Source organism: Podarcis pityusensis (assembly GCF_964106645.2).
Source record: "Podarcis pityusensis genome assembly, chromosome: 2".
NCBI classification, from domain to species: Eukaryota; Metazoa; Chordata; class Lepidosauria; order Squamata; family Lacertidae; genus Podarcis; species Podarcis pityusensis.
In genome coordinates, this window is record NC_138029.1 from 87,934,092 (window position 1) to 87,961,697 (window position 27,606).

The window sequence follows — 27,606 nt, forward strand, 5'->3', positions numbered from 1 at the left end:
AATTAAACCTCAGCAGTGAAATACAATGCAGTACTTAAATGACAGCAACTAAAATACCATGGTTAAAAAATATTCTTTATAACAGCAGGGCAGACTTCATCCTTCCAGTCTGAAGCTATGAAACTTATAACCAGCAGAACCCTGGGCAAATCCATAAGTTTTCAGTTGGGACCAACCTTGGCAGATGGGCTGCCACCACAGAGCAGGCTGCTTACCACATCACTGCATAATGAAGTTTTTGTCAGAAGAGACCCCAAAAGGACCTCTGACAATAACAATGCATGTTTTACTAGTACAGGAGGCACTCCTTCAACCAAATTAATACATTTCATGTATTATTTTATACATCATTTAAACCATCCACATCCTGCCTTTCCTTCAAAGTGCTCAGGATGGCTGCCAATAAATATAAAACCACAAGTTACCAATGAAAAGTTTGTTAAGTGCTAAAGCAGCAGCAAGAAATAAGGAAGCATTTAATGGAATACAAGCTTCCACACAAGAAAGCCGGAAACTTAATGGGGACAGTGGATGATAGATCACAAGGTGCAATGTAGCCTGCACTATCTCCGCATGGAATTACCAATGGTAGATCGTACAAAAATAACTAGACTAGATGCACTCTTAGAAAGGTAAATAGGCCCTGAATTGGCTCTGATTCTATTGCTCATGGAGCCAGAAGACACTATGGTCACACTTACCAGTCCAGGAAAACTGCTTTCTTGCTGCTGTGACTACTCTGCTAACAGTGAAATTTATAATTTGGTGGGATAAAACATTTCTATTTAGTCCAAGTTCTCAGTTTTGATGCAGTCATGAAGAGATCAGTTATGGAAGTATAGATTCCGCGCCCCCCACAAAAAAAATTAAGACAAGAATTTTGGAGTTCACGAGTCACAAGCTAACTGTTAACTCTTTAGAGGAATAAAGGTACCCCTGCCCGTAGGGGCCAGTCGTGTCCGACTCTAGGGTTGCGTGCTCATCCCGCTCTAGAGGCCGTGAGCCGGCGCTGTCCGAAGCCACTTCCGGGCCACGTGGCCAGCGTGACGAAGCTGCAGCTGGTGAGCCAGCACCAGCGCAGCACACGGAAACGCCGTTTACCTTCCTGCTATAAAGCGGTCCCTATTTATCTACTTGCACTTAAGAGTGCTTTCAAACTGCTAGGTGGGCAGGAGCTGGGACCGAACGACGGAAGCTCACCCCGCCGCAGGGATTCGAACCGCCGACCATACGATCGGCAAGTCCTAGGCACTGAGGTTTTACCCACAGCGCCACCCACGTCCCCTTTAGAGGAATACTTAGTACCAAATCAGTAATGGATTTATAAGCAGACCAGATTTGTCTGTTGGATTTTAGAACTATCTACTACTTATATGAGATATAGACCTCCTGCAGCATTCTCTAACTGGGACTTCAGATTTGGAGATTGTTATCAGTAGAATTTAAAACTGGATGTTTGCAGATAGAATTATTTGGGGCTATGGCTTAGATCCAAGAAAGATATTGCAATGATAAAGCCAGACTAGATGTCACTCAGGTCTCTTTCAGTTTTAGAATTTTATGACCTTACATTGTGTTTGTTAAAACTACTGGAGAGTAATTTGCAGATATAGAGTTGAATCCAAGTCTTTGTACAATGTACAGAAGGAGTTTCTACCAAATCCCTTTCTCTGCACTTCTCAAAACCCAAGCTACTTAAATCCCAAAATCCCACTCCTAACTCCTCACACTTTCAGCCAAACCATCCACAGCCTTCTAAAAAAGTAGTTTATGGAGCTGTCATAAAAAGTAAGGAAGCAAGTCAGATCCCCTCTTTCCCCTTGTAATTCAAGCACTAAACATAGGATAGATCTTGACAGAACAGTGCAAAGCTGGAGACTGGAGTGTCCTCCTTAGCCAAGCAAATAGTGACATGATAGAGCGATCCAGGTGAGTTTCCTTGCACAGAAGTGGAAAGCATACCACACCCTCTCTAACATCCTAAAACTGCACTAAAGAAGCCATCATAAAAGGAAGGGGTTGACATACCCAATTTCAAACACTGATTTCAATAACAAAACCTGTGGATCCAACTCTGTAATCATAACTGAGTTGTTACAGCTTTCCTAATTTCGTGTTTTCCTGTTATTCTTTTTACCCAGTAAAATCTTGGAGTGACCAAGGCTCCTTGCTGCACACATTTCAAGGTCATTCAAAAACTGTCACAAAGCTGCTGCTGCACCCAAACTCTTCCTCTTTATTTATCTCTGGATCTCTAGATGGATCAGTCAAACTCTGGTCATTTGATACAATGGACATTTTTTACAGGTAGTTTAAACAAGGTAGTACTCCCTAATTTATAAATATATGGGTTTATATCTGGAGGTGGAAGGGTACCTTTGCATCCAGTTCATACATTTTACACACCAAGAGGTTGACTAGCATTTCATATAGCTTCTAAAATACTAATGTTGTAATCCTATGTACACTTACTTGGGAATAAGCTCCATTGAACTCACTGGAACTGATGTCTGAGTAAACATGTATAGGATTATGCTATGAATTTGTTTTAAAATGCTCCCCCCTGAATATATTGATTGTTAAAGATATTGCATCACTTTGTACAATTCACTATAAATCGTTCAACAAATTCTCTAATTATAATGACTTTTAAATGGCTTTTGTAGGGGCTGGTGTTATATATTGCTTATAGTAGCATTTTTCTGTTATATTTGCATATGACACAAACAGTAATTACCTATTGTTACAAAGTTCCTTCTTTTTGCTTGCTGTTTGACAAATGTGCTAAACTGACTAATGATGTTGACCTCATTGACTTAGCATCAGTATTTGCACATAATGTGGATGATGAGGACAATTTTAATGACTTTGATGTGCTTCCAAGAGTGTCATGTCATGAATTTCAACCATGGACTAGCTGAGTGCAGAGGAGTGATGGGAGGCACTAGCTGGGGAACCCCCAAGGGAAGAAGGCTCAGAGACAGGGGATTGGTGGTGGAAAGACAATGAGTGGTCAGAGGGAGCAGACAGGGAGGAAGAGATATTGGAAGCTAAAGAGGCAACAGGGTTTAGTAAGCAGGAAGAGGCTGTGTCAGAGAGCAGTCCAGAATTAGAGACAGAAGCAGAGGCTGAGTAGAGGCAGGCTGCTGAAGAAGCCAGAGAATCTCCCCCCTCCTGCTGCAACCAGCTTCCCTCCCCCTGGTCCCTCAGAACATGCAGAGAAATGAAGAAGGCAGAGCAAAGAGAGACAAGACAACAGAGCCTTAGGCTGCTGGGGAAGGATCCTGGGGAGGAACCTTAGAGAGCAGTGGGAAGGCAGGTACCTTCAGTCCTCACAACTGCCTCACTGGAGCAAGACCTAGTGGGAAGAGTTGCTGTGGTCACTAGGCCTGCACTGTTTTGGTTTCTTTGAATGAAGAGTTAACTTCAGTGACACCAGGTGTTTTATGGCTGATCTACTCCTAACTCCAGCTCCCAGCACTTTTCTTCAGCTCACATCTGGCCTATAATACCATTCTTTTATATCCAGCATATCACCATTCAAAGAAGGAATACGTTGGATTGGCACAGTGGATGATAATTTTCTGTACTGCTGTTCTCCCCACAATCTTCATATATATGATCTGAATTCATTTACTACCTTTTGGACTCGTTTCAACAGTCCGATAACTAAACTCTACGTCTGTAGTTCACATGAGAAGTCCAGCAGGGTGGTTGCTATGGGTGCTGACAACAGGTATGTTGAAATGTTGGGATTTCTGTAAAACAGATTTCTTAAAAAACAAATTCTTACTGTTTCCAGTGTGAATACATTGTGATCCTTCCCAAAATAAATATATCATTATCTGGATGATATAACTCTGCAGCAAATGGTTCAGAATCATTCCATACAGATCTACTCAGAAATAAGTCCCACTGAGTTCAGGAGGACTTATTTCCTGGTAAGTGTGTATTGGACTGTAGCCATAATATCCTTATGCTAGTATCTAAAACTGAAAGCAGTTTCCTAAATAAAGACGACTGCATATATGGGGCCCTTTTATGGCAATGTAAAAGAGTTCTTTTTAAAGTGTATACCAGTGTTTCCCAAACTTGGGTCTCTAGCTATTTTTGGACTACAAGTCCCATCATCCTTAGCTAGCAAGACCAGTGGTAGGGATGATAGGATGTAGTCCCAAAACAGCTGAAGACCCAAGTTTGGGAAACACTGATGTATATAATAGTTGACCTATAGTTTTTTTAAAAATAAAAATACTGTTTGCTCTCTGTTTTCTTTCCAAAGTTTAAGAATATTCTCACTTCAAGACGGGGAAACATTATGCACAGTTCTGCCACCTCCTTATCCTCCTCTGATCCAGCCAGTTCTAAGTTTTACCTACAACCGAGCCAGTGGAACTGTTTTCTTTCTCCTGACACCTTCAGAAATATGGGTCTACACAGTAAGGTAATCATGCAAACTGTTTTGCTTGCCATTCCAATTACTGCATCAATCCAACTCTTACTCAAGTGTGGTTCACAATTTGTTCAGCAGGTGATGAATACAGAGGAAAAAATAACATCTTTTATCGCTTCTGCAGCAACTGCATTTTATGCTTGTTGTTGTTGTTTAGTCGTTTAGTCGTGTCCAGCTCTTCGTGACGCCATGGACCAGAGCACTCCAGGCACTCCTGTCTTCCACTGCCTCACGCAGTTTGGTCAAACTCATACTGGTAGCTTCAACAACACTGTCCAACCATCTCGTCCTCTGTCGTCTTCTTCTCCTTGTGCCTTCCATCTTTCCCAACATCAGGGTCTTTTCCAAGGAGTCTTCTCTTCTCATGAGGTGGCCAAAGTATTGGAGCCTCAGCTTCACGATCTGTCCTTCCAGTGAGCACTCAGGGCTGATTTCCTTCAGAATGGATAGGTTTGATCTTCTTGCAGTCCATGGGACTCTCAAGAGTCTCCTCCAGCACCATAATTCAAAAGCATCAATTCTTCAGTGATCAGCCTTCTCACTTCCATACATCACTACTGGGAAAACCATAGCTTTAACTATACAGACCTTTGTTGGCAAGGTGATGTCTCTGCTTTTTAAGATGCTGTCTAGGTTTGTCATTGCTTTTCTCCCAAGAAGCAGGCGTCAGTACAGTACAGTCAGTACAGTGGGGTACAGTAGCAGAGGGCAGTTCAGTCAAGCACCATACAACCATGTGGTTGCGGACAGAGTAACAGTGGCATAGATTCAGTGCCACTTCTTACCTGTTACAAGCTTTCATCTCCCTCTTTGATTGACTCACATCCCTCATGGGTAGCTTTCCGCAGAGAATCATTTCACTAGCCACTGCTCTTTATGAACTTTCAAAGCAGCTGTGAATCCCTCTTTTTCCATGTGGTTACTTATTTACTTATTTATTTAGCATATTTGTTATGCACCCTCCACCCAATGGTCACAGGGTGAGCTACGTATAGCAATAAAGCAGTAACTTAACAATCTCATATGTTTAACACGTACATAGAACATTCCTAACAGCCTAAAAAAACAGCTGATGAACAAATGGCAACAGTTCAACATTAAACCTCACCTGGAGGTGAGGCTGGAGTCCTGGAGGCTGACTGAATGTGGGCTTGACTAAATTATTGTTTTGCTGCTGCTGAATTATTTTAAATTTCTTGTTTGCTGTAAAAAGTATGCTAGTCTTATTTTATTGTGGTTTTATGTTGTGGTACCTTTACATAAACTGCTTTGCGCCAAGGAAATTCAATATTTAAATATTTTAAATAAACAAGTTGAATAGAGTAGGTTAAAGAACAGGTCATTTATAATTTGAGGCCAAGAATATGTGTATATAGGCCCCTTCTGTACTTCAACTGCAGAAATACAACCAACTTGGCAAAGCCTAATTCAAAAGGTGTGGGCTGAATTTACTGTTCCAGTTTACAAGCCACCTCTAGCTTGTGCTTCTCAACCACACTCATCCAGCCATTGAAGTTTGCTCCAGTTCCCTCTGTAAAACCTTTTGTTGTGCCCTTTCAGCTCTTGCCAAAATGGCATTGTCTCACACAATGTGCTCAGTGAATTGTAGCATTTTTGGCTTAAACATGAGCCCTGGTGATTGATAGTAATCATCCACCCTTAATTCCAAAGAATTAGTTTGGATTAACTCTCTAGAGAGTTTTTCCCCCTCTATTGGGTGATGTTAGCAAGTTACATTGGGGATTTTTGAAGCATCTGAAGATTTTACTGTTATTAGGTGCTGAAGGTTTTTAATAGAAGCCAAAAATAAATTTGCTGATGAGTAAGATAAACTTGCATTCTCACCGTAATATTGAAAACAGTTGATTGGTCAGTTAGTATGTGTTGCTGCAAGTTAAAAAGTATAGAAAAATGAAATTATATTTTTAATGTTCATTCTGAGGCAAAGAGGCAGTGAAGTGAACATTACATAAAAATACTACATTACTTGTCCATATTGACCTACAGTGGTGCCTTGCAAGACGAAATTAATTCGTTCCGCGAGTTTTTTCGTCTAGCGAATTTTTCGTCTTGCGAAGCACGAAATCCCATAGGAATGCATTGAAATTCAATTAATGCGTTCCTATGGTCAAAAAAAGTCCAAACAAAGCCAAATTTGGTACAACAAGAGTTTATTAAGTGCTCTTTAAAGTCACACATACTGTAAAGAGCATTTCAAAAATTGAAGGAACAATAAATTAAGTTTCTAAACATGACAGAAAAACATTTAAAAATCAACAAAGTGTACAGTACATTTTCTAAGACTCTGGGGGACAACTCAAAGAAGGTTCCTCTTCCACTCTTTGCTTCTTGCTGAAGAACCCCCTCCTCAACTGTTCCCCCAGCCACTCACCACACAGAAATTCAAATCCAGATTTTTTTAAAAAAACAGCAGAGTGGCCCAATGGTCACAGAAAATCATAAAAATTCAGAAAAAAACCACACAAGCTTCCAGATTCTTGCAAACCCCTCCCCACCTGTTCCCCCAGCCACCCACCACACAGAAATTCAAATCCAGAAATTTTTTAAAAAAAACAGCAGAGTGGCTCAATGGTCACAGAAAATCATAAAACTGCAGGAAAAAAACACACAAGCTTCCAGATTCTTGCAAACCCCTCCCCAACACCAAGTCCTTGAATTCCAAACACCCCAACCCAAAATCCAAAAACCCCAAAAAAAGTTTTAAAAGTTTAAAAGAAGTTTTGGAAAAGCTTCAAAAATCACAAAAGTCTTCAAAAACCTCAAAAAAGGCTACCACACCGCGTTCTATGAGTTGCTCCTCGAAGTCAAGTCGCAACTGTATTAACGGTGTTAAGAAAAAGGAAACAAACTTGCAAGACGTTTTCGTTTTTCGTCTTGCGAAGCAAGCCCATAGGGAAATTCGTCTTGCGAAGCAGCTCAAAAAACGGAAAACCCTTTCGTCTAGCGAGTTTTCCGTCTTGCGAGGCATTCGTCTTGCGGGGCACCACTGTATTTGAGGCACATTTTTAATGGTATTTGATTTGTAGACATCAAAGTCAGGACCTTTTTAAAGATGGTAAACAATTTAAGGAATCTGTCCCCAGGGTGAAGTTTTCCTCTGTCCCCATCTTAGTTACATGTCAATAGCTTTTAAATATTTGATTTGTACTGCTTTAACATATTGTTTTATGCTGGTTGCTGTGTAGGATGTGTGTGTATTCTTGGTTTCTATATTTTTACTTCTGGATATGAAAGCCACTCTGATTACTTGTTTAAACAATATAACAATAACCTGAAATTAATTAAATACATACCATGTTAACAAAAAAAAGATACAACCCCCACCTGCTGCCTATAGGACACCATGAAGAAGTACCTGGTCCTTTTCCACCACTTCTCCTTCAGGGTCTTCTGTGCTGTTCTCCATGTGTCCCTGAAACTGCTCTTCTAAATAAAGGAAGTACAATGTGCAAAATAATAAATATGCACCTGTTGTTTTAATGATAGAGGTGTGCATTTTTAAAACATGGCAATCTGTATTATGGCTCTAAAATGGATCAGTAAGAATTGGAAATGAAACTTTGGAAAAGTAGATCACACACACCACAACCAGTGTAATGTATTTGTGGCAAGTGAACAGTAAACAAAACAATTTCCTTAATTATTATTGCATTTGAGTCTATGTTGTTTAATTGTTGCCAAATCCTTCCTTTGCCGTAAATTCCCAACGTCTCAGTATCATTGTGCCTCCATTATACTCCTCTGTCCTTATATCAAGGCAAAAAGGTCTTAGTTTCACATATTCACTCATAGGACCTAAACTGGTTGTGACTGACCAGGAATGAGACCTTGGGGTCGCCGTAGATAGCTCAAGAATGATGTCAACCCAGCAGCTGTGAAAAGGGCAAATTTCCATGCAAAGAACCCTTAGAAAAGGAATGAAAAATAAACCTGTGCCAATATAACAACGTTGTTATACAAATCTACATTTTAGAATACTGTGTACAGTTCTGGTCACATAACGTTAAAAAGGGATTTTGTAGAGTTGGAAGAAGGTTCAGAAAAGGGCAACCAAAATGATCAAGGGAATGAAGCAACGCCCCTGTGAGGAAAGCTTTGAGAAGTTTCAGTTTAGAGAAAAGACGAGTAAGAGGCAACATGGTACCAGTGTATATAACATCATGCATGGAATTGAGAACATGGATAGAGAAAAGTTTTTCTCCTCGTGACACTAGAATTCACGGACATCCAATGAAGCTGAAGATTCAGGAAAGTGGCATAGTTAAATTATGGAACTTGCTCGCACGAAAGGCGACCAACTTCGATGACTTTAAAACATGATTAGACACCCTCATGGAGGACAGAGCTATCAGTGACTTTTGCTATGTTCTTCCTCCACAGTTTGAGGCATTATGCTTCTGAATACCAAATGCTGGAAACCACAGGTGGGGAGAGTCCTGTTGTCCTCAGGTCCTGCCTGTGTGTTTCCCACAGGCACCTGGCTGGCCACTGTGAGGAGAGGATGTCGGACTGGATGGCCCACTGGCCAGATATAGAGGGCTCTCCTTATGCTCTTAGGTGCAGCTGCTTGTCCTTGCACATGTTGCTCTTTAAAGTATTGCTGAGCAGATGCACGCCTGTCATATTAGTTCAAATATGTTTAAAAGTGCAGTGGAAATATATCTGGGCTTTGCAGAATTTGGTAAATTCTATGTTTTGCCATTGTATCTTCAGTGAAAGACAATGGTAGAACACTGAGGCAGTTCAGGGACTCTCAGCTGTGGTCAAAATGGAGCTTATTCCTGGAAAATGGTGGGTATCACCTCCTGCTCAGATTTTCCTGGCCAAAGGTGTGGGGAGCATTCCTGAAGTGGCTTATAGGAAAAGAATGGCTGAGCAGTCCCCCAAATGGAACATGATGCAGGGAGAAAACCCCAGATGAAAACAAAATTAAAGCCTGATTTATGATGAATGCATTTCCTCTGCAATAGCCTGTCTGGTGTTAACTTTTGAAGCAGGGTTAGTTAGAATCTAACCATAGTGGTTTCCAGTATTTTTTATTACTATTTTTTTACATCCATACCCCACTTTTCAGACTTTTGTGGTCTCAGTTTTTCTTGAATTTTAGAATGTTCAAACTCACAGTTCTATTTATAGAATAGTTGCATTTCACATTCAGCAACATTTGTTGTGGGTGTGAAATGGAAACCAGTGCACCGCTGTGCACACTAACATTTTTTGTATATAGGCTGCCCCAAAATCTCTCCAAAAGGCAAAATATGGTAAGGCAGGGCAAGAGTTATTTAACAGAGATAGAATCATGATTGATCCTGATAAAGTGGGACACTTAGATATGTTCCGTAACCAGCCATAATGGGGTGTGTTCATTTCAATTCCAAGAATGATGAACCTGCCAGCTTACCCCCTTTGAGCAGAAGACAGAGAGGCTTGTCTTTAGAATTAATCATCCCTCTTTCTTGAAGCCTTGAAAATTGGTATCTTGTTTTTGCCTTTGTTCTGGTCAGTTTCAGCTTCTCCGTGGCTTCATAAGTAAAGTTATCCATTAAAGTAAACTGGATAAAGCTATCACGTACTGAGCTGAACTTGCTAGGTTAGTGCTTTTGAAACATGGAAACTCATAAGGGATTCCTCAATGAACAGACTGATAACAGCAGACAAACATGTACAAGCTTGCACGCTAGTATTCATGTTCTGTAATGAGCAGCTGGAGGAGAAAGTTGTTTGCGTTCTGTGAAACAGTTTAAATGGGTCACTGGAAATGCTCAATGGACCACGCACCTTAGAGGATGATGCCCAAACCCTCTGCTGATGTGCAAGGATTCCTCATGTGACTCAATGTGGAAAGGGCTGGGTGAAGCCAGGAAGTTTTATAACACGTCTTCTTGGGAGTTGTGAACCTTTTCAGCTTGTTTTAATTAAGAGAGTTCTTTCAATTACATCAGAACTATCTAGCAGATGAAAAATCTTTCAATCAGCTATCTAGCTGCTGAGGTTTGGCAGCATTTTTTAAAAAAATCATCATCCTTTCTACAAATCAGTCTCAGCAAGGGTATATACATGAGAACATACAAACCGAAGAATAATGTTTTTCAGTACTGCTTGGCAGTATGAAGGCCTGTGCATACTTTTTCCTTTCAGCATATTTAGGAATAAGATCTGAATGAATGGACATACTAAAATAGCTACAGTGGTTTCATTGTCTTGATTATGGTTGATCGCATACAGTAATCGCAGAGGACCCACAGAATCTAGAGAGCATCTAAATTTTCATCTTCTGGATTTCCAGCATACCTGGTTTCTTTCCTTTTAAAAATCAATTTTATTAAAGGTTTTCAACTTAATGTACCATAAAATTCAAACTAAACAAAAGAGAATAAAACAACCCCAATATATCGAACAGAAAAAAACTAAAGAAAAAGTATAATACATTAATAATAATACTCAAATGATCCTCATAAAACACAAAATTATAAATATATGTAGCACTCAGTATACCTGATTTATGAATTGCTTCTCTTCTGCAACATTTTGTAAGCTCCTGTGCAAATGATAACAATCAAGGACTAACAATAGTTTGGATGGGAAGGTGAATTTTGCCAATTCTGTGTTACCATGAAGCCCCCAGCACCACCATCCACTGACTCTGGTCCTGGGAGTTGGGGAACCCTCCAGAATATTGTGGGAGATGGTGATGGGTGCTACTGGGGTAAACAGGAGAAACCACCTTCTCATCTCCTCTGCCAGCAACCTCCTTCTGCTGAATCAGAAGGACCTTTTCCATCCAAGGCACAAGTCAGCTCCATGGCAAAGACTGCCTTTTACCAACACCAGCTGCATTCCTGGGCCAGGGACAGTAGTAGTAATAGTAGTAGTAGTAGTAGTAGTAGTAGTAGTAATTTATTTATTTATTTATTTATTTATTTATTTATTTATACATACATACATACATACCCCGCCCATTTGGCTGGGTTTCCCCAGCCACTCTGGGCGGCTCCCAACAGAATATTAAAAACATGATAAAACATCAAACATGAAAAACTTCCCTAAACAGGGCTGCCTTCAGATGTCTTCTAAAAATCAGATAGTTGTTTATTTCCTTGACATCTGATGGGAGGGTATTCCACAGGGTGGGCGCCACTACCGAGAAGGCCTTCTGCATGGTTCCCTGTAACCTCACTTCTCGCAGTGAGGGAACCGCCAGAAGGCCCTCGGCGCTGGACCTCAGCGTCTGGGCTGAACGATAGGGGTGCAGACGCTCCTTTGGGTATACTGAGCCGAGGCCGCTTAGGGCTTTAAAGGTCATCACCAACACTTTGAATTGTGCTCGGAAATGTACTGGGAGCCAATGTAGGTCTTTCAGGACCGGTGTTATATGGTCTTGGCAGCCACTCCCAGTTACCAATCTAGCTGTCAGTCTAGCTTAGTCACAGTGGTCCATGCCCTGGTAGCTTCACAGCTGGATCTCTGCAATGTGCTTTATATAGGTCTGCCTGTGGGCTTGGATTGTGAGTTGCAGCAGGTACAGAAAGCAACAGCAAAGTTGGTGGCTACCCACAAACATAACACCAGTTCTGGAGAACTGCACTGACTGTCAGTTAGCTACCAAGCTCAGTGTGTTGCATTGACATGTAAAGTCCTATATGGCATAGGATCTATAGTAGGTGTTTGCTCAACTGCCTAGCCCAGTATTTGAGATTGGGTGGACATTAAAAACCCTTGTAGAAATATTTTCCTCTACTCAGGCATTTGGTTAGTTGAGTGGAGATGTTTTGTCACTCTCATGGTGCTGTAAAGTAAGTTTGATTTATTGCTGTTGCAGCTTGATTTTTTATTTATTGTTGTTTCATTTTATTATGTTTTTATGTTGTGCCTTGCTGTGAGAATTTAATGAGCAGTGGGTTCTAAATTACCTAAATGCAGCACAGCTCTAAATTACCTAAACACAGCAAAGTGTTTAGGTACTTTGAATTTGGTTTTAAAAATACTGAAAATATCACTCAGAAGATTTTTGTATAAAAGTAGATGATATGACTTCTCTATTATGAAAGTGAGTTAATGCCATTTGTTTTAAATATAGCAAGAATGACAGACTTATTATGTCCCAGTTTGTTCCTATTGTTTGGTAATGAATCCGTGTTTCGTTTTACACATTCAGTGGGATAATGCGTAATTGCAAATTAACATGTGACAAACATAATGCTTGAACTCATGATGAGCCATTCTAATAGTCACATCCCTTAACGCCTTGAGAAAATGGGGTTATTGCTTAATTAAGTTACACCCATTGTTATTGATGCGTTGAAGATTACTATTGAGGACTTTGTACGTACTAAGGAACAAATCTGCCGAAAGCATTAACACTGAATACAATTATTTTTTTTTAAGCGGGTAATTTGGCTCAAAGGGAGAGGCTGCGTGGTGAAATTAAGCAGATGAAAATTTAATGAACTCAGAGTTGTATTTGATGTAGTGCTATGGCAAAGGTTCCATTGGTGCAAGGATTTTCCTTGCAAAACAGAACCTTCTCCCCCCTCCCTCCTTAAATCTGCTGTGGGGATCCCCAAATCCTCCTGAGCAGATCTGGGAATCATGTGGGCCGAGGAGGACGTTCTCATTGCACTATCAAGAATCTTTGTGCTGCCTTCTACTAATGCAACAATCTCATTGAATTTGGCCCTCATCGCCTTAGGCTGTGTACAAAGCACTAAGCAAAGTACTGTGGAGCTTGTAGTACAGAATACCAGACATGCCAAGTGTGCCTATTTTCCAGGGGCAATCCCGGATTTAAAGAAGTCATCCATATTTCTTATTTGATCCCAGAATGTCCCACTTTTCCTTAGGATGTCCCTTTTTTCATCAGAGAAATGTTGGAGGGTGTGGAGTTATGCAACCCCTGAACCACTATACAACCTTTAGAAAACATTTGACAAGGCAGCACTGTATAGGGAAGTTTTCTTTTTAATGTTTAATGTTGTATTATGTTTTTATGTATATTGGAAGCAGCCTGGGACAGCCCAGTCAGATGGGTGGGTATAGATAGTAAAAGTATTATGGTTTGTTGAGACAGAGGCACTCTTCCCTTTTGTAGCTAATGTTCAAATGTTTCTTCCTTAATAACTAGCAATGAGCTAAATCTAATGGCTCCTTGCTTATATAAACTACCCTAAAAGTTGTCCAAACTGCCCTAAAGGTGAATTTTTAGCCTCTTATGCCACTGGGGATTTAATAATGAAATTCTGTTCTATTAACCCTATTGATTTTCAGTTACCTTATGTAACTGTGATTTGTGGTGTAATATGCAAGGATTTGAGAGGTTATATTGCTTTGAGGTTTGACTAACTAGATCCTAAACTGTTTCTAATCTAATATTGTAAATGCCACTGTCATTTTTAATAGAGGATGTGCTGTTTATTCTGGGAGAGTGTGAAGCCAAATTACTTGCTCAGCCAGCAATCCTAGGACGTGCCCATTTGAACAGCAATAAATAAATGTTGGTAGTTTCCAGTGGAAGTTGAGTGGAACTCTGGCTTGGCTTCCTTCTCAGAGGTTTGGCCAACCTCTCCTGAGATGCAGTGGTCATGTGGCTGTGCTGCCGCTGCATCTAAGTAGTGTTCATCTTGCTGCTTGCAAAAGAACCTCCAATAGGGAAGGTGACCGTGAGCTTTCACCCTGTAAGCATGAGGACAGCGTGGCAGTCTTGGTTTCCCCCCTGCCCTCCAAAAAGGAAGAAAGTAAGCTTTCAGGCGATGAAGAGGCGCAGGAGGGGTTCAGCTCTTCCCACCTGTTCTCTGCAAGGGACCTCAAGTCATTGTTAAAGAAGGCCTTATCTTTGTGGATCACTTCTGTGGGGAGGGGATAGCATTCCCCAAATGCAAGTCCCTCATGATGAGGTTTCCCTTTCCAGATAACTCTAACTTTTTGTTAGTGTGGGGGATGCCTGGAGCCCCCAAAGCTTCCTACTCCTTGCTCAGGTGCCTTTATCTCTATGATAAAACTGAGGAAGATTTCTTGAAGGTCAGAAAAACTCTTGCATGATCTCAGTTTAACATTACAGTAGTGATTTATGTAAGTTCAGAATGTTGTGGGAGGTTTTAACACCTGAAATGTGCTTTGATTCTAGGACTAATCCGGCATGTAGAGCAGCAGTATGGACTATAGGAGAGCTACAACAACACTTGTATAGGAAACATCCCTTTGCCTCGTAAGTTTCCTTAATCTGTTCGGTAGTCTTTCTAATTGTTGTTGAACTGCTTTTTCATCTGGTGTAGGCTTCAGTTCATTAAATATTTTTGTCTGTTCAAGCCCTCTTTGGTTGCATTGGTAGAGTGTATTAATCCAGTTAATTTCTTCAGGAATAGTTTTGAAGTAATTTCATTCCACATGTCTAGAGCACCATATGTGATCCCTAGTCAACAGGGAGTGCTGAATGCGAACAGAATTATAAAAAGGGTTTACAGATAAGATGATGCTTGTATTCAAGAGATTTTACATGCTGAATATTTCTTACATGACAACAGAATCCTCTGTCCTGGCAGCCTGGGGTGTCAGAATGAATTATTCACTTCATTAGTGGGCATGGACTTCAAGCAGACCTATAGAGGTCTGACTGAGTCATAAACGCTGCCTATGGAAGAAATGACATTTGCATTTTGATGAAATTTCAGATGAGCAACAGGGAAAAAATTGTTTTGAACAAGTCACCATTTTAGATTGGTGTGTTGATAAGGCTATAATGCGTGTATCATACACACACCCAAAAGGAGAAAGAAAAAACACATAACAATATTATTATTGTTTTAACATGTTGATGTTTACTGTCCTGGGCTTCTTTGGGAGGAAGGGTGATGTAAGGATATCAGGGGGTTACTCGAGAGCAATCAGGCAAATGCCTCCCTGGTCGGCTGTAAAGCCTTGTTTTTGGTGCCAAAAACCCTTCACCATGCAGAGTGCCACTATTCTGTGGCTCGCTCATTCACTGGCAGAATCTGAGAGTGGGCGGTCCTTAAACCTTCCCCAGCAGAGTAGTTTCTTGACGCCCAGTCTGCACCTCCCCTCTCGGCGTGGAAGCCTACTGCGCAGGGAGGGCGTGGGTAACGGAGGACCTCTCTCCTCCCCGCTTTGCCCAGGCAAGGTGTCCTGGCACCGCCTTGCCTCCTCTGAGCCCTGAAGCTCCTCTCCACTGGAGGCATGGTTACTCTCCTCTGCTGAGGAGGTGCTGCTTCCCACAATCTTTGGGGGCTCTCTGTAATCCACCCGGCTTTTCCCCTCTCACCCCTGAGCCGATGGCAGTTCCCTGACAGGTGGGATTCAAATGTAATTAATTAATAAATATTTAAATTATTAAAAAGCAAAAATTATATGAAAAAGGGTTCTTTCTGCAGATATAGTTTTCTGTGACATTCCATTTACTGAACATGGGGCCCCAGCTTTTTGAGGCCCATGGGCACACATGGGATTTTTAAAAGGAGAGGGAGAGGGGGAGATGTGGGCAACACCACAAAATTGCTGTTTCGGGAGGCTTTGCCAATAGCAAATTGTTGGCAGTAACCCCGCTTGCTCATACTATGTGTGCTTCTTGGGTGCTGGAAGGGATGCAGACAGGCTGGGAGGGAAAGGAAAGAAAAGAAAAGAAAAGAAAGAAACTACACAGATGCCCCCCCAAAAGAAGATGGAGAAGGAAGCTGCCCCCCTAAAAAAGACCCCAGAGAGGGAGGAAGCAAGTGAATTAACAGACATCCAGAGAGAAGGTGGCAGCAAACAAGCCAACAGACCTCTCAGAGATGAGGAAGAGGACCAACTTCCTCCAGCAGATTCCCAGAGTGGAAGGAAAAACAAATACTGATTCTCTCTACCTGCCCCCTCCCGCAACTGGCAAAATGAGAGGCAGGAAAGGATACAGAAGATTTCTGGGTGCTGAGGGGCAGGGGCTTCACAGGTAGCATTGTACCCCTGGGTACTCTGCACCCACTGGCATTATGTTTGGTGCAGCAACTTTACTGGCCAAAATTCATGTAACACTGGTCTCTTGTGCCCATGTCACTCATATTGCATCCAGTATGTGCTCCCACCTTTGAAGTTGCTTCAATATGTCTTCCTAGCTGTATTCAGAAGAATGAACATTTTCAACATACTCGAAAAAGAAATTTCAGGACTTCAGTGAAATGCGAATGCCTCTGCAGCTTGTCTTCACCATTGTGCTACTTGATAGATGAAGGAGTGGTGTTTGCAGATAACCAGGAATTTCTGGTTCTTGGCATGCAGGTAAAAAGCCAGATGATATATGCATAAAATTAATTTAATGAACTAGATTTGTACTTGCCAGTAACGGTTAGTATGTATACATTTGCATGCTTCATAGGGGTTGGAAAGGCAAATGCTGAATTGACAAATATTTACAAATTTGGTGCTTAAGGTATGTCCATAGGCTAATCCAGCTTCTTATGGACTAGTGTTAAATAAACTAGCACCCTCCAGAATATGTTAACCATTTTAATCTGCTTTATGCAGTGTTCTGCTATGGGGGATTTCCCAACTTCTTCCTTGAGGAACTGCCTGAGGACAGAGGTGTGCGTGGGCAGGGGAAATAGGGCAGGCTTTTAGAAATGCAGAGTGGGTACAGAGACACCCAGAAAAGCTTATTAAGATAACATCCAAATGTAGTCATATGAAACTTAAAACCCTCAAATTAACAGATTATGCATTTGATACAAAGGATCCTTACATTATTGTTGGTCATTCATCCCACTCTTTTCCCTACTCCGGCAGGCAGTGTCTTTCCAGTGTCAGAGCCAGAGGTCTTTTCCTGATAGGTCTCCAGAGGTCCTTTTTAGGATCCCTTACATTTTAGATGCTAGGGTCTGAGGTGTGTGTTCTGCTCCCTGAGCTATACAGTCATACCTCATGTTATGTACGCTTCATGTTACATTCTTTCAGGTTATGTCCCGCGGCGAAACCCGGGAAAGGGTTGCTTCCGGGTTTCACCGCTCGCGCATGTGCAGAAGTGCAAAATGACGTCACGTGCGTGTGCAGAAGTGGCGAATCGCAACCCGCATGTGCACAGACGCGCCATTGTGGGTTGCGCTCTTTTCATGTTGCGAATGGGCCTCCATTCTGGCGGGAATCAGTGTACTGAAATAGTCCTTTCCAGTGTAAGGAGGTGGGCTAAGGTTTCTAAGTCAAGAAGATAAAACAAGGACACCGGGAAGCTGAACAAGGACAGAATTTAATGTGATTGGCCCCTGTGAGGAACAGGATATTGGGCTACATAGCCCGTTGGTCTGATCCATCAGGATAGGAAGGGAGATTAGGGGATTAGGGAACCTCAGCGGAAGTTTGCAGGGTCAAGAAGAGGAATGAGCGTGAAGGATGAGCAAAAGTCTGTAAACTGCATTCCCGTAGATGACTTGGTGTGCTTTGAATGGGAAGTGGATGTAGTAGCAAGGGGGTGGGGGTGGGAGAGAACCAATCACAGTGAGGGGAAATGAAGGGAGAAAATAAAGTTATCTGGGCCCTGGACATTCCTTAAGCTCAGCAGAGGAGCAACAATTCCTGGAACAGGATTCCAGGTTAGCTTTTAAGAAGTCCAAGATTTGAGTCCACCCTTCACTGCTGGTTCTGACACTAGGATATAGCTAGGGTATAGCTAAGGCAAGCTTTTCATTTAGTTACTCAAGTCTGTGCTTCTAATGGATGGTGATGAGCTTGTATTCATTTTATATATTTATATTCATTAGGGTGTATTTCACAGCTTGTGGGTTGATCCTTTCAAGCCAAATAAGCATTAATAATGATATTTGTGGTTTTGGTATTCTTTTATCGGCAATAATAATAATAATAATTTGTCGTGGTAAATTATGAAAACATTAAAAAAACAAACCACAACCTCAGAAAACAGTCAAGAGATGTTGTGTAAAACCCAGTAAGAAACAGTCAGTTATAGTCAGCATTTTGAAAAGTAAGATTACTTGTATGCTTCTGTTATACTCTCACATGAAAACCAGACTTCCACACAAAATGCATCTCTAGCTGTTTGGCTACATAACACATATGTTCAAGAACAATTTCACAGATTGCTGACCCTGAAGTCCGAAACATGAATGCTACAGCAGTTTGCAACAAAGCATTAAAAAACCTTGTATAACTTGTTTCATTATGGAGTGATTTAGCACCTGAAACTTTGTTAGTTTGTAGATCTAATAGTTAAAATGAAACAGGTTGAGTACAGAAAGTACAGTAATTGCAATTATCTTACTGGCAACCTGTCACTGTGCTCTAAAAATCTGCCTGATAGTTAAGAAATTTAGAAATTTGATAGTGGACAGATTATGGGAAAAAATATCTCAGAGCATAATTCACACAGTGCCCTCCCCACCCCCTGCATGTGAAGCTGCGCCTGGGGGAGAGGATCAGCATAGGTCTCAATGAGATTATTTTCCATCTCTCTTTTACTTTACAAGCTTAAGTGTACATAGATTTCCATGCCTCGGTCATCAATGAGAATAGGAGGCCAGTAATTCACCCATCCTCCTCCTTCCCACTGCACCACCCTGCAAAATACAGTGGTACCTCGGGTTAAGTACTTAATTTGTTCCAGAGGTCCGTTCTTAACCTGAAACTGTTCTTAACCTAAAGCACCACTTTAGCTAATGGGGTCTCCTGCTGCTGCCATGCCGCCGGAGCACGATTTCTGTTCTCATCCTGAAGCAAAATTCTTAACCTGAGGTACTATTTCTGGGTTAGCGGAGTCTGTAACCTGAAGCGTATGTAACCCGAGGTACCACTGTATTCAAGTCTCATGGAAGCTGTCCAGTCTTTATTTATTTATTAGAACAGAGCAATAAGTAATGTCCTGGGATCTCCATGTCTTTGACTTTATAGGCACACTCTAATATTATGGCATTCTGGGGGAAAGCTGTGGGTGTTTGTAGGTGTGGGTGTTGATGGATAGTGTATGTATGTGTGTCAGATTTTTCATCTCATTGAACCTAATGAGCCATCGTTCAGCCTGGACACCGAGATCCAGCACCGAGGGTCTTCTGTTTGTTCCCTCACTGCGAGAAGTGAAGCTACAGGGAACCAGGCACAGGGCCTTCTCGGTACTGGTGCCCATCTTGTGTAAGACCTTCCCATAAGATGTCAAGGAGATGAGTAACTATATAACCTTTTGAAGCATAGCTGTCAACGTTTTCCCTTTTTTAAGGGAAATTCCCTTATTCCGAATAGGATTCCTCGCGAGAAAAGTGAAAAGTTGACAGCTATGTTTAGAAGACATCTGAAGGCAGCCCTGTAGAGGAAACCCTGTATAAGGCTTAATGTTTTGTTATGTTTTATATATATGTTAGAAGCTGCCCAGAGTGGTTAGGGCAACCCAGTCAGATGGGCTGGGTACAAATAATAAATTACTATTATTATTAAAGGATGGACGAATTCTATTTCTCCATACATCAGTACAGAATTTGGTTTATTATGAAATGACTGCTTATACAGATCCAGTAAGTACGCTTTTTTCTAATCTTACTTTTCTCTACAATATGTAAAAATGTTTTTTTAGTTTAAATATAACCTTTTTTTATATACTGCTTATTTTTGAGAACTGTCAGGATTGTGATAAGATCATCACGTTACATTACCGGTAATTGGTCCAAAAAGGCTGCTACAAGAAGTGTCCTACATGTATTATCTTGAACTGCTAATTGTCCTCCGCATAGCATATATTTTAAAGGGTGAGGCACATCACGTGCACTTAATTACCATAATCTAGTTGTTCCATGTTTGCACAAAATTTCCTCTAGGCAGGGCAAAGCTGGGAGTAGAAAGGCATGCCCCTTTCCACACAAATTATCCAACTAATTCCTTAGTTATGCAAAGACCAGCCACTGAGGCCCATCAGTGCTAGCCCTCTCAGCAAAAGGGAATTCTGGCAGGCTCAGCTTGTCCAACCAGTTTGAATCATTATAGAACCACAGTCTTAGGAAGCAGGGTTCTTGAGAGATCACCCAGAGCAACATATCTCATTAAAATGTTAAAGGTTAATATGAAACATTATTGTGAAACCTAAACATACCAGCACCTTTCCAAAGAGTATATGAAAATGTGCTCTAAGTGGCCCGCTGATTTGGTTTTTTTAATTTTTAATTTTTAATTTTATCCATTCAGGAACTGCTATTTTAAAATATAAACATCAATTGGTTTAGGTGGTCCATTTAAGACACGATGTGGCCCATCAGCAGCTAATAATTATGTGCCAGAGCCCAAGATGCAAACTGATACACTTCAGAAGCTTACCTGGTCTGGAGCTCATGTCGCAAGTGAACACAGCAAACGATACCATTGTTTTTACAAGGCTTGTGAGTAACGAGAACAATTGAGTGCTAGTGTGAGAATATGTCTGTGTGACACATTAATGGAAATGCTAGAGTTATTGTGCTGTGTCAAGCTGCAGTTGCTGCAAAAACACTGCTGCATGGTTGCTCTCTGGGGCAACCTATCAACAAATGTGAAACCTTTGTTGAATGGATTGCAGTAGTGGCCAATTTGCTACCAACCTAGATTCAATGTTTTACTACTAGTCTATATAGCCCCATACCTCTCCTCCTACAGCCTACCCGAGTCACTTAGATCTGTGGTTGAAAATCTGTTGCTGATGTGCCCCCCACACAAGGTAAGAACTGTTGTAACTTGAGCACTTGCTTTAAGCATTGTGGCACCAGTTGCCTGAAATCCTCTTCCCTTAGAAATGAAACAAGCCCCAACTTGGTTGCGTTTTTGGCTTCTGTTGAAAACTTCTTTTCTCCCTTGCCTTCCCAAGGTAGCCTATTTTATCTCTCCAGTTTTTAACCCTTGTTGAATTTTATATTTTAATACTGTTTTATGACTTGTTTTGTTTTATTCTTCTTCTGTTGTCATACTATATTCTGTATTCTTACATCTTATCAGGTGGAGTTGGTTTTTACTGGAGATAGTAGGCTGCTTTGTGCTAAGGCGAAACTAGGCCTTTTTCACCCGGCTCAAAGACCCAGTTTGGCACACACCCATGCATATTTGCGTACACACACACACAGGCTGGAAGCCTCAATGATGCCCCTCTGGAGGTTTCACCCAGGGCAAAAAACATGGCTAGCCCCCTCCCCCCATAGCTATGGTTCTGCTTTGTGGAGCAAGTTCCTAAAAAAAAGAAAAGTATAAAATTTTAACTAAATAAAAACAAATAAACCCTTTTCTTATAGTCATTGCAGAAGCTGTGTAAAAGGAAGAATTGGGTTGAAGGAAGATGAATGGCTTAATAAGATAGTCATGAAGGAATGTTCTCCATAAAGGGGTGGCAATCTCAAGGCCATTCTTTTCTTGACTATAAGTTACTAGACCTATAGACAGAGAGAACAATGAGTTTGTGTATACCAAACTGAAATTATATACCTGTTTCAGAGCAATTCACTCTTCATTGGCCTGACATCTGGAAGTGTGGATGTTTTAAATATAAAAGAAGACAACAAAACAACTTTGTATGGAAAAGATGTGAAATATCATGGTGAGATCCTTTAAAAATAATTTAGTATACGTACAAATAGGAAGAGTGAAACCTTAGCCTTTTTATAGTAAAAAATTGTTAATGTCTTTTATGGAGATTTGAACACATTGATGCTGCAATCCTACACGTATGTCTGAGAAGTGATGACAGGATTGCATAGTAAATCAGCATCAAAAATAAAAGTTAAAACATTATTCCTGAGTTTTACTCAGGAAATTATGCTGGTATAAAGGGACTTAGGCAAAGTAAGCACTTTTAAGTGAAGAAAGAGTTCAACACACATTTAAATCTTTCCCACTGAAGACAGTGGGATTACATAGAGGCTAGTTTGGGCAGAGTAGCTAAATGTTGGTGACATTATTTCAGGTCAGGCAGCCCCTGTCCTTGTTGAATATCCAACAGGCATTTTAACTGAATTCTAATCTTATCATTTTAACTGATTTTTTTGTCCTAAGTAACTTGTATACTGCTTAGAGCAGACATCCCCAACCTGCGGCCCTCCAGATGTTTTGGCCTACAACTCCCATGATCTCTAGCTAACAGGACCAGTGGTCAGGGATGATGGGAATTGTAGTCCAAAACATCTGGAGGGCCAAAGGTTGGGGATGCCTGGCTTAGAGACTGTTGTATTTAAGTAGTATATAAATGGTCAAAATAAATAAATAAACAGACATTTCTCCCGCCACCCCAAAAAACCCCTCAAATAGTGCAGCCTGCTTCTACTTTCGCTTGAAATAAGTTCCTTTGATTTCCATGGGATTTACAAGCCTGTGTGCATAGGATTCCAAACTAATTCTTTTGGCAGATGGAGAAATCCTTAAATTAAACTGTGTTGGCCTCATAATGTTTTGGTGGCCTGGTTTGTACACCCTGGTAAGCCATAGCCTGAAATAAGCTATGGCTTACAGAAAATAAGCAGCATGCTCAAACCATTCCCACCTTGCTCTTCCCATTGCTGCAACAAAACAAATCACAGTGTTGGCTTCATATTACATGTGAACCAGTGCCCATGGTTTGTTTCTCTCTAAGCAAACAATGAGCATCAAGCCAGGAACAACAGAGAAAACATAGTTGTATCAAAAGTCTCTGACAAGTCCAAGAGAATAAACAGGGTCACACTCTTCTGGTGCCAGTTATCCACCAATGTAAGCAACGAAATTTCAGTCTCACATCCAAGCTGGAAATCAGATTGGAATAGATGCAAATAATCACTTTCATCCAAGAAAATGTGGAGTTGGCCAACCATTACACATTCAAGGACCTTTTTGCCTGGAAAAAAAAAATGACACCACATGATAGTTATTTAGATCCAGTGGGACAAGCAATGGCTCCTTGATAAGGAGTTTCACAATTGCTCCCTTAAAAGGAGTCAGGGCATCATCTTTTCTCATGGCATTTTAAATCACAATGATCCAGATCCTTTGTCCTGGTCCAGTAGATCTAAGCAGTCATGATGGACATGAGTGCAGCAAATGTGGCGGCAATCCTCACTGCCCCAAGTATCTTGAATAAACATCTTGAAGTTGCACAAACTGGACACAGTGGCTGAATATCTGCAGAAGGTGTGGGGAAGCTTCCTCTCTCAGGTCAAGTTTCCTAGGGCCAACATGACCACAGTGGGGCCAAAACACACATCATTCTCACACGGGCATCCAATTATCATGCAAACACCTGCCATTCTGTCTGGTTTCTCTTGCTCGCTCACACACCCCATTTCACTTGCATCTCACCTCTGTGCACTAAGAAAAGGCCCGCTGCACAACCATATCACTTCAGATCACACTAGGCATGGACATTGGGCAATGCTCTCCTCTCAGCAGATGGCTGAGTTTTAGCATCCTCCAGCCTGTCCTCTCACATGCAGCAGGAGGCATAGTGGGCCAGTGGAGCAGATGAGAGAACAGACAGTGGGCATGACATTTGGAAATAAACAAAGCGAAGCCAGAATATTTTTGTAATAAAGTTGTTGTTAGGTTACAGAAAGAAATGGAACCAGAATAAAGCTTTCTTGGTCCTCTAGCACAATATATTCTGCTCAGGTGTTGGTGTTGTGCTAACATAATTGAGTGGACATCATTCTGTGAGAACACTATAAGTAAAGGAATGTGTGTAGTTCTAATCCATTAAGTTATCTCAATAGATCTTTTCATGACATACCGTATTTTTCGCTCTATAACACGCAGATTTTTTCTCCTGAAAAGGAAGGGGAAATGTCTGTGCGTGTTATGGACCGAATGTGTGGTCCCTGGAGCCGAAAAATCAGACAAAAATCAAATCGGGCTTCACGATTGCTGAAACGGAACAAAGAGCAGGGAAAGCCCCTCCCCTCCAGGCAAGCAGAGGGGAAAAGAGGAAGCAGCTGCTTTCCTGCATTCTGCCTCAGGGTCTTACTGCCCACCCGCTCTGTTTCGTTGCTGTGTTTGCTGAAACGGAACAAAGAGCAGGGAAAGCCCCTCCCCTCCAGGCAAGCAGAGGGGAAAAGAGGAAGTGGTTGCTTTCCTGCATTCTGCCTCAGGGTCTTACTGCCCACCCGCTCTGTTTCGTTGCTGTGTTTGCTGAAACGGAACAAAGAGCAGGGAAAGCCCCTCCCCTCCAGGCAAGCAGAGGGGAAAGCAGAGTGTCTGCTTTCCTCTCTGTGCTTCGGAGGGAACAATGTTTGTGAAGGGAAGAGAGATTACAGGTTCAGCTTAAAATTCTGATTTGACTTCCTGCTTTTTGTTTTTGGGGACACACAGCATTCAAATATGCTTTCTTCAATTTAAAAGGATGAAATCCTTAAACAGTGTTTTGCCTGTAAATTCATGCGATCTGGAAGATTACAGTGTCTGTACCTCTTAAGGGATGGCAAAGCTTAGGTTTCGCTGCTAAATAGTTCTTAATGCAGTTAAAATGCTTTCTGCTGTCAAGGCAATTAAAAAAAATAAATATCAGGCAGCCGGAAAACATGCAGATGGGAGAGAGAGAGAGAGAGAGAGAGAGAGAGCGCTGGCTGGCTTGTGTGGGTGGGTGGGGGGGGAACTTTTGCCTTCCTTTCCTCACGTTATAGCCCTCTCCTGCATTCTTAGCCTTCTGTGTTTTTCCTTCCCTCCCCACTTAAAATGTGGTTACAAAGCATGGATCCACATGGATCCTCAGGATCTTTGCATTGGGTCACCCCAAATTCACCATCAGAGCACACAGCATGTCCATGGCTACAGCCTGCCCCCCCAAAATCACGCACCCACTGTTGCCTGGGGCTGCAATGGTGCAAAAACGTGGTTACAAAGCATGGATCCACATGGATCCTCAGGATCTTTGCATTGGGTCAGCCAAAATTCACCATCAGAGCACATAGCATGTCCATGGCTACAGCCTGCCCCCCCAAAATCACGCACCCACTGTTGCCTGGGGCTGCAATGGTGCAAAAACGTGGTTACAAAGCATGGATCCACAGGGATTCTCAGGATTTTTGCATTGGGTCACCCCAAATTCACCATCAGATCACATGTCTGTGGCCACAGCATGAAGCACAAAAATGATACGTCCACTGTTTCATTCAGAATATTTTTTCCCTTGTTTTCCTCCTCTAAAAACGATGTGCGTGTTATGGTCAGGTGCGTGTTATAGAGCGAAAAATACGGTAATTGTTTCTTCAAAGGCACAACTTCTATTGAGCGTCCTGGGAACAAGCCTGCAATCCTTACCTGAAAGTCAGCCACACTAAATACCTGAATAAACATGCGTAAGATTGCATGGTCATCCTCATTCTATATTTGGATATGTATAATATCCAATGATAATATTGATTATTTCAGAAAATTATTAATGCAGTTTCACATTCAGCTGTTGATACAGCCTTCTAGCCATGAATGGATGACCTGAGCAGCTATTTCATGATCAACAGTAGCACTGACTTTTCCCATGCCTAACCTTGTGTACAGAATCAGCGTGCCATTTAATTCCACCCACATATTTTAGTCCGTAGTAGATCTTTCGAGTTCTACTGAAGTTTTGTAATACATTTCAAAAATGATTCACACTTTCATTCTGTAGAGGCTGACCTGCTAGTAACCTATTTTTGACTAGTTGTTACTAGTAATGGCTTCTCTCAATTCATTTCACCTGTGTGGTTTTTTTTGCTTTTTTTTGCACTCTTTTATATTGATAGAACTTATAAAAACAATGAAGAGTTCAGAAAGTTACAAAAAAGTAATATATCTTATGCGTAAACTTCTGGTTTTTTTGAGATGAATGAAGGTTGGAACATTCTGTATTTCGGTTTCAATGGCCTGGGGGTATCTGGTTAGAACACAGTTATTTTCCTTTGGCTAAACATGGGCCTATTTTATAGTTTAGATAGGATCAAACCAATTGTGTTTTTATATATATATATAAATAAAACAGGGGCAAGAGTCAAATAACTTGCTCACTTGATCAACTGATAAGTGCCCATTTAGGGCCAATCTGTACATGATAGAGGCAAACCTAACTCTGCCTCAGAAAGTAAAAGTAGATTGGTAGAGTTCCAATTTTAAGAGTTAAAGAAGCACCAAATGGGGAGTGCAGAATTCCCACCCACCCCGAGCAGCTTATCCTCCAGTCAGTGGCGTAGCGTGGGTTGTCAGCACCCGGGGCAAGGCAAGTAATTTGCGCCCCCTAACCCGTGGATTTTGCGCCCCCTAACCCGTGGAGCGCGGCCCCCCAGATGTTGCGCCCGGTGTGGCCGGCCCAGCCTGCACCCCCCACGCTACGCCACTGTAGCACAGAACACCATCCCTAATCCTGCAACTGCAAAAAGTTCTGCAACACAGCACAACAGACCGTGCAAAAGGATCGTTGTTGATGCTTTTATTTAAAAAATGTAAACAACAGCCATCTTTATTTACACTATGAGCTAACTGTCTGAGATGGGTAAAACCAATCCCAAAGGGCCCTTACAAACAGTAGATTATGCTACATTTTCCTTGTTTAAATCCACAATGTTTTGGTTTTTTAAAATGCACTCTACCTCCCCACCCTTATACCCTTTCCACCCAAGACGTACACCTGATGCCTTTGTCACACATTACATGCACCCAACCCCTTCCCTGCAGTCAGCTAGATTTCCCTCGCAATAAACGTGGGTGGGTAGGTACCGGAGAAAGGAAACCTGAAAAGAGGAAGCGGCTGCTTTCCTGCATTCTGCCTCAGGGTCTTACTGCCCACCCTGCTCTGTTTCGTTGCTGTGTTTGCTCAAACGGAACAAAGAGCAGGGAAAGCCCCTCCCCTCCAGGCAGAGAGAGAGAGAGAGAGAGAGAGAGGCGCCCTCCACGAGTTGTCGAGCTTGGGCTACGGCTGCGCGGCCGACGGCGAGGCGCTAAGGCGCCGGCTCCCCAGGCTGCAGCGCTTGGCCACGCGCTGCGCTTGCATGCCTGGCCGCGCCCAGCTCACCTCAGCGCAGCGGAAAACAGAAGCAGTGGCGGAGACGACGACCCCCCACCCCAACCAAGCCTCGATTGCTTGTCCCTTCCCTCTGGACTCGCGCCCCCCCAGGTGTTGCGCCCGGTGCGGCTGGCACCCCTGGCACCCCCCACGCTACGCCACTGCCTCCAGTGTTACTTTACCCAAAGGAGAGAGTGGGATAAGG

The 27,606-nt window shown here is 41.9% G+C and overlaps 1 protein-coding gene across 4 annotated transcripts in view; it reads left to right on the forward strand.

Annotated features, from left to right (window-relative positions):
* The window catches only part of LOC308472230 (uncharacterized protein), an 84,638-nt gene that overhangs the window by 22,718 nt on the left and 34,314 nt on the right, over window positions 1–27,606 (forward strand). For 3 of the 4 annotated variants that reach the window (XM_080996883.1, XM_080996884.1, XM_080996885.1), the window contains exons 10-17: window positions 2,142–2,307; window positions 3,530–3,736; window positions 4,283–4,444; window positions 14,595–14,675; window positions 16,573–16,735; window positions 19,891–19,965; window positions 20,668–20,820; window positions 21,899–22,001. In XM_080996883.1, the coding sequence (XP_080853009.1) occupies window positions 2,142–2,307; window positions 3,530–3,736; window positions 4,283–4,444; window positions 14,595–14,675; window positions 16,573–16,735; window positions 19,891–19,965; window positions 20,668–20,820; window positions 21,899–22,001 (1,110 nt within the window). The remainder of the gene's footprint in view (window positions 1–2,141; window positions 2,308–3,529; window positions 3,737–4,282; window positions 4,445–14,594; window positions 14,676–16,572; window positions 16,736–19,890; window positions 19,966–20,667; window positions 20,821–21,898; window positions 22,002–27,606) is intronic. The other variant, XM_080996886.1, reaches the window with a different exon arrangement.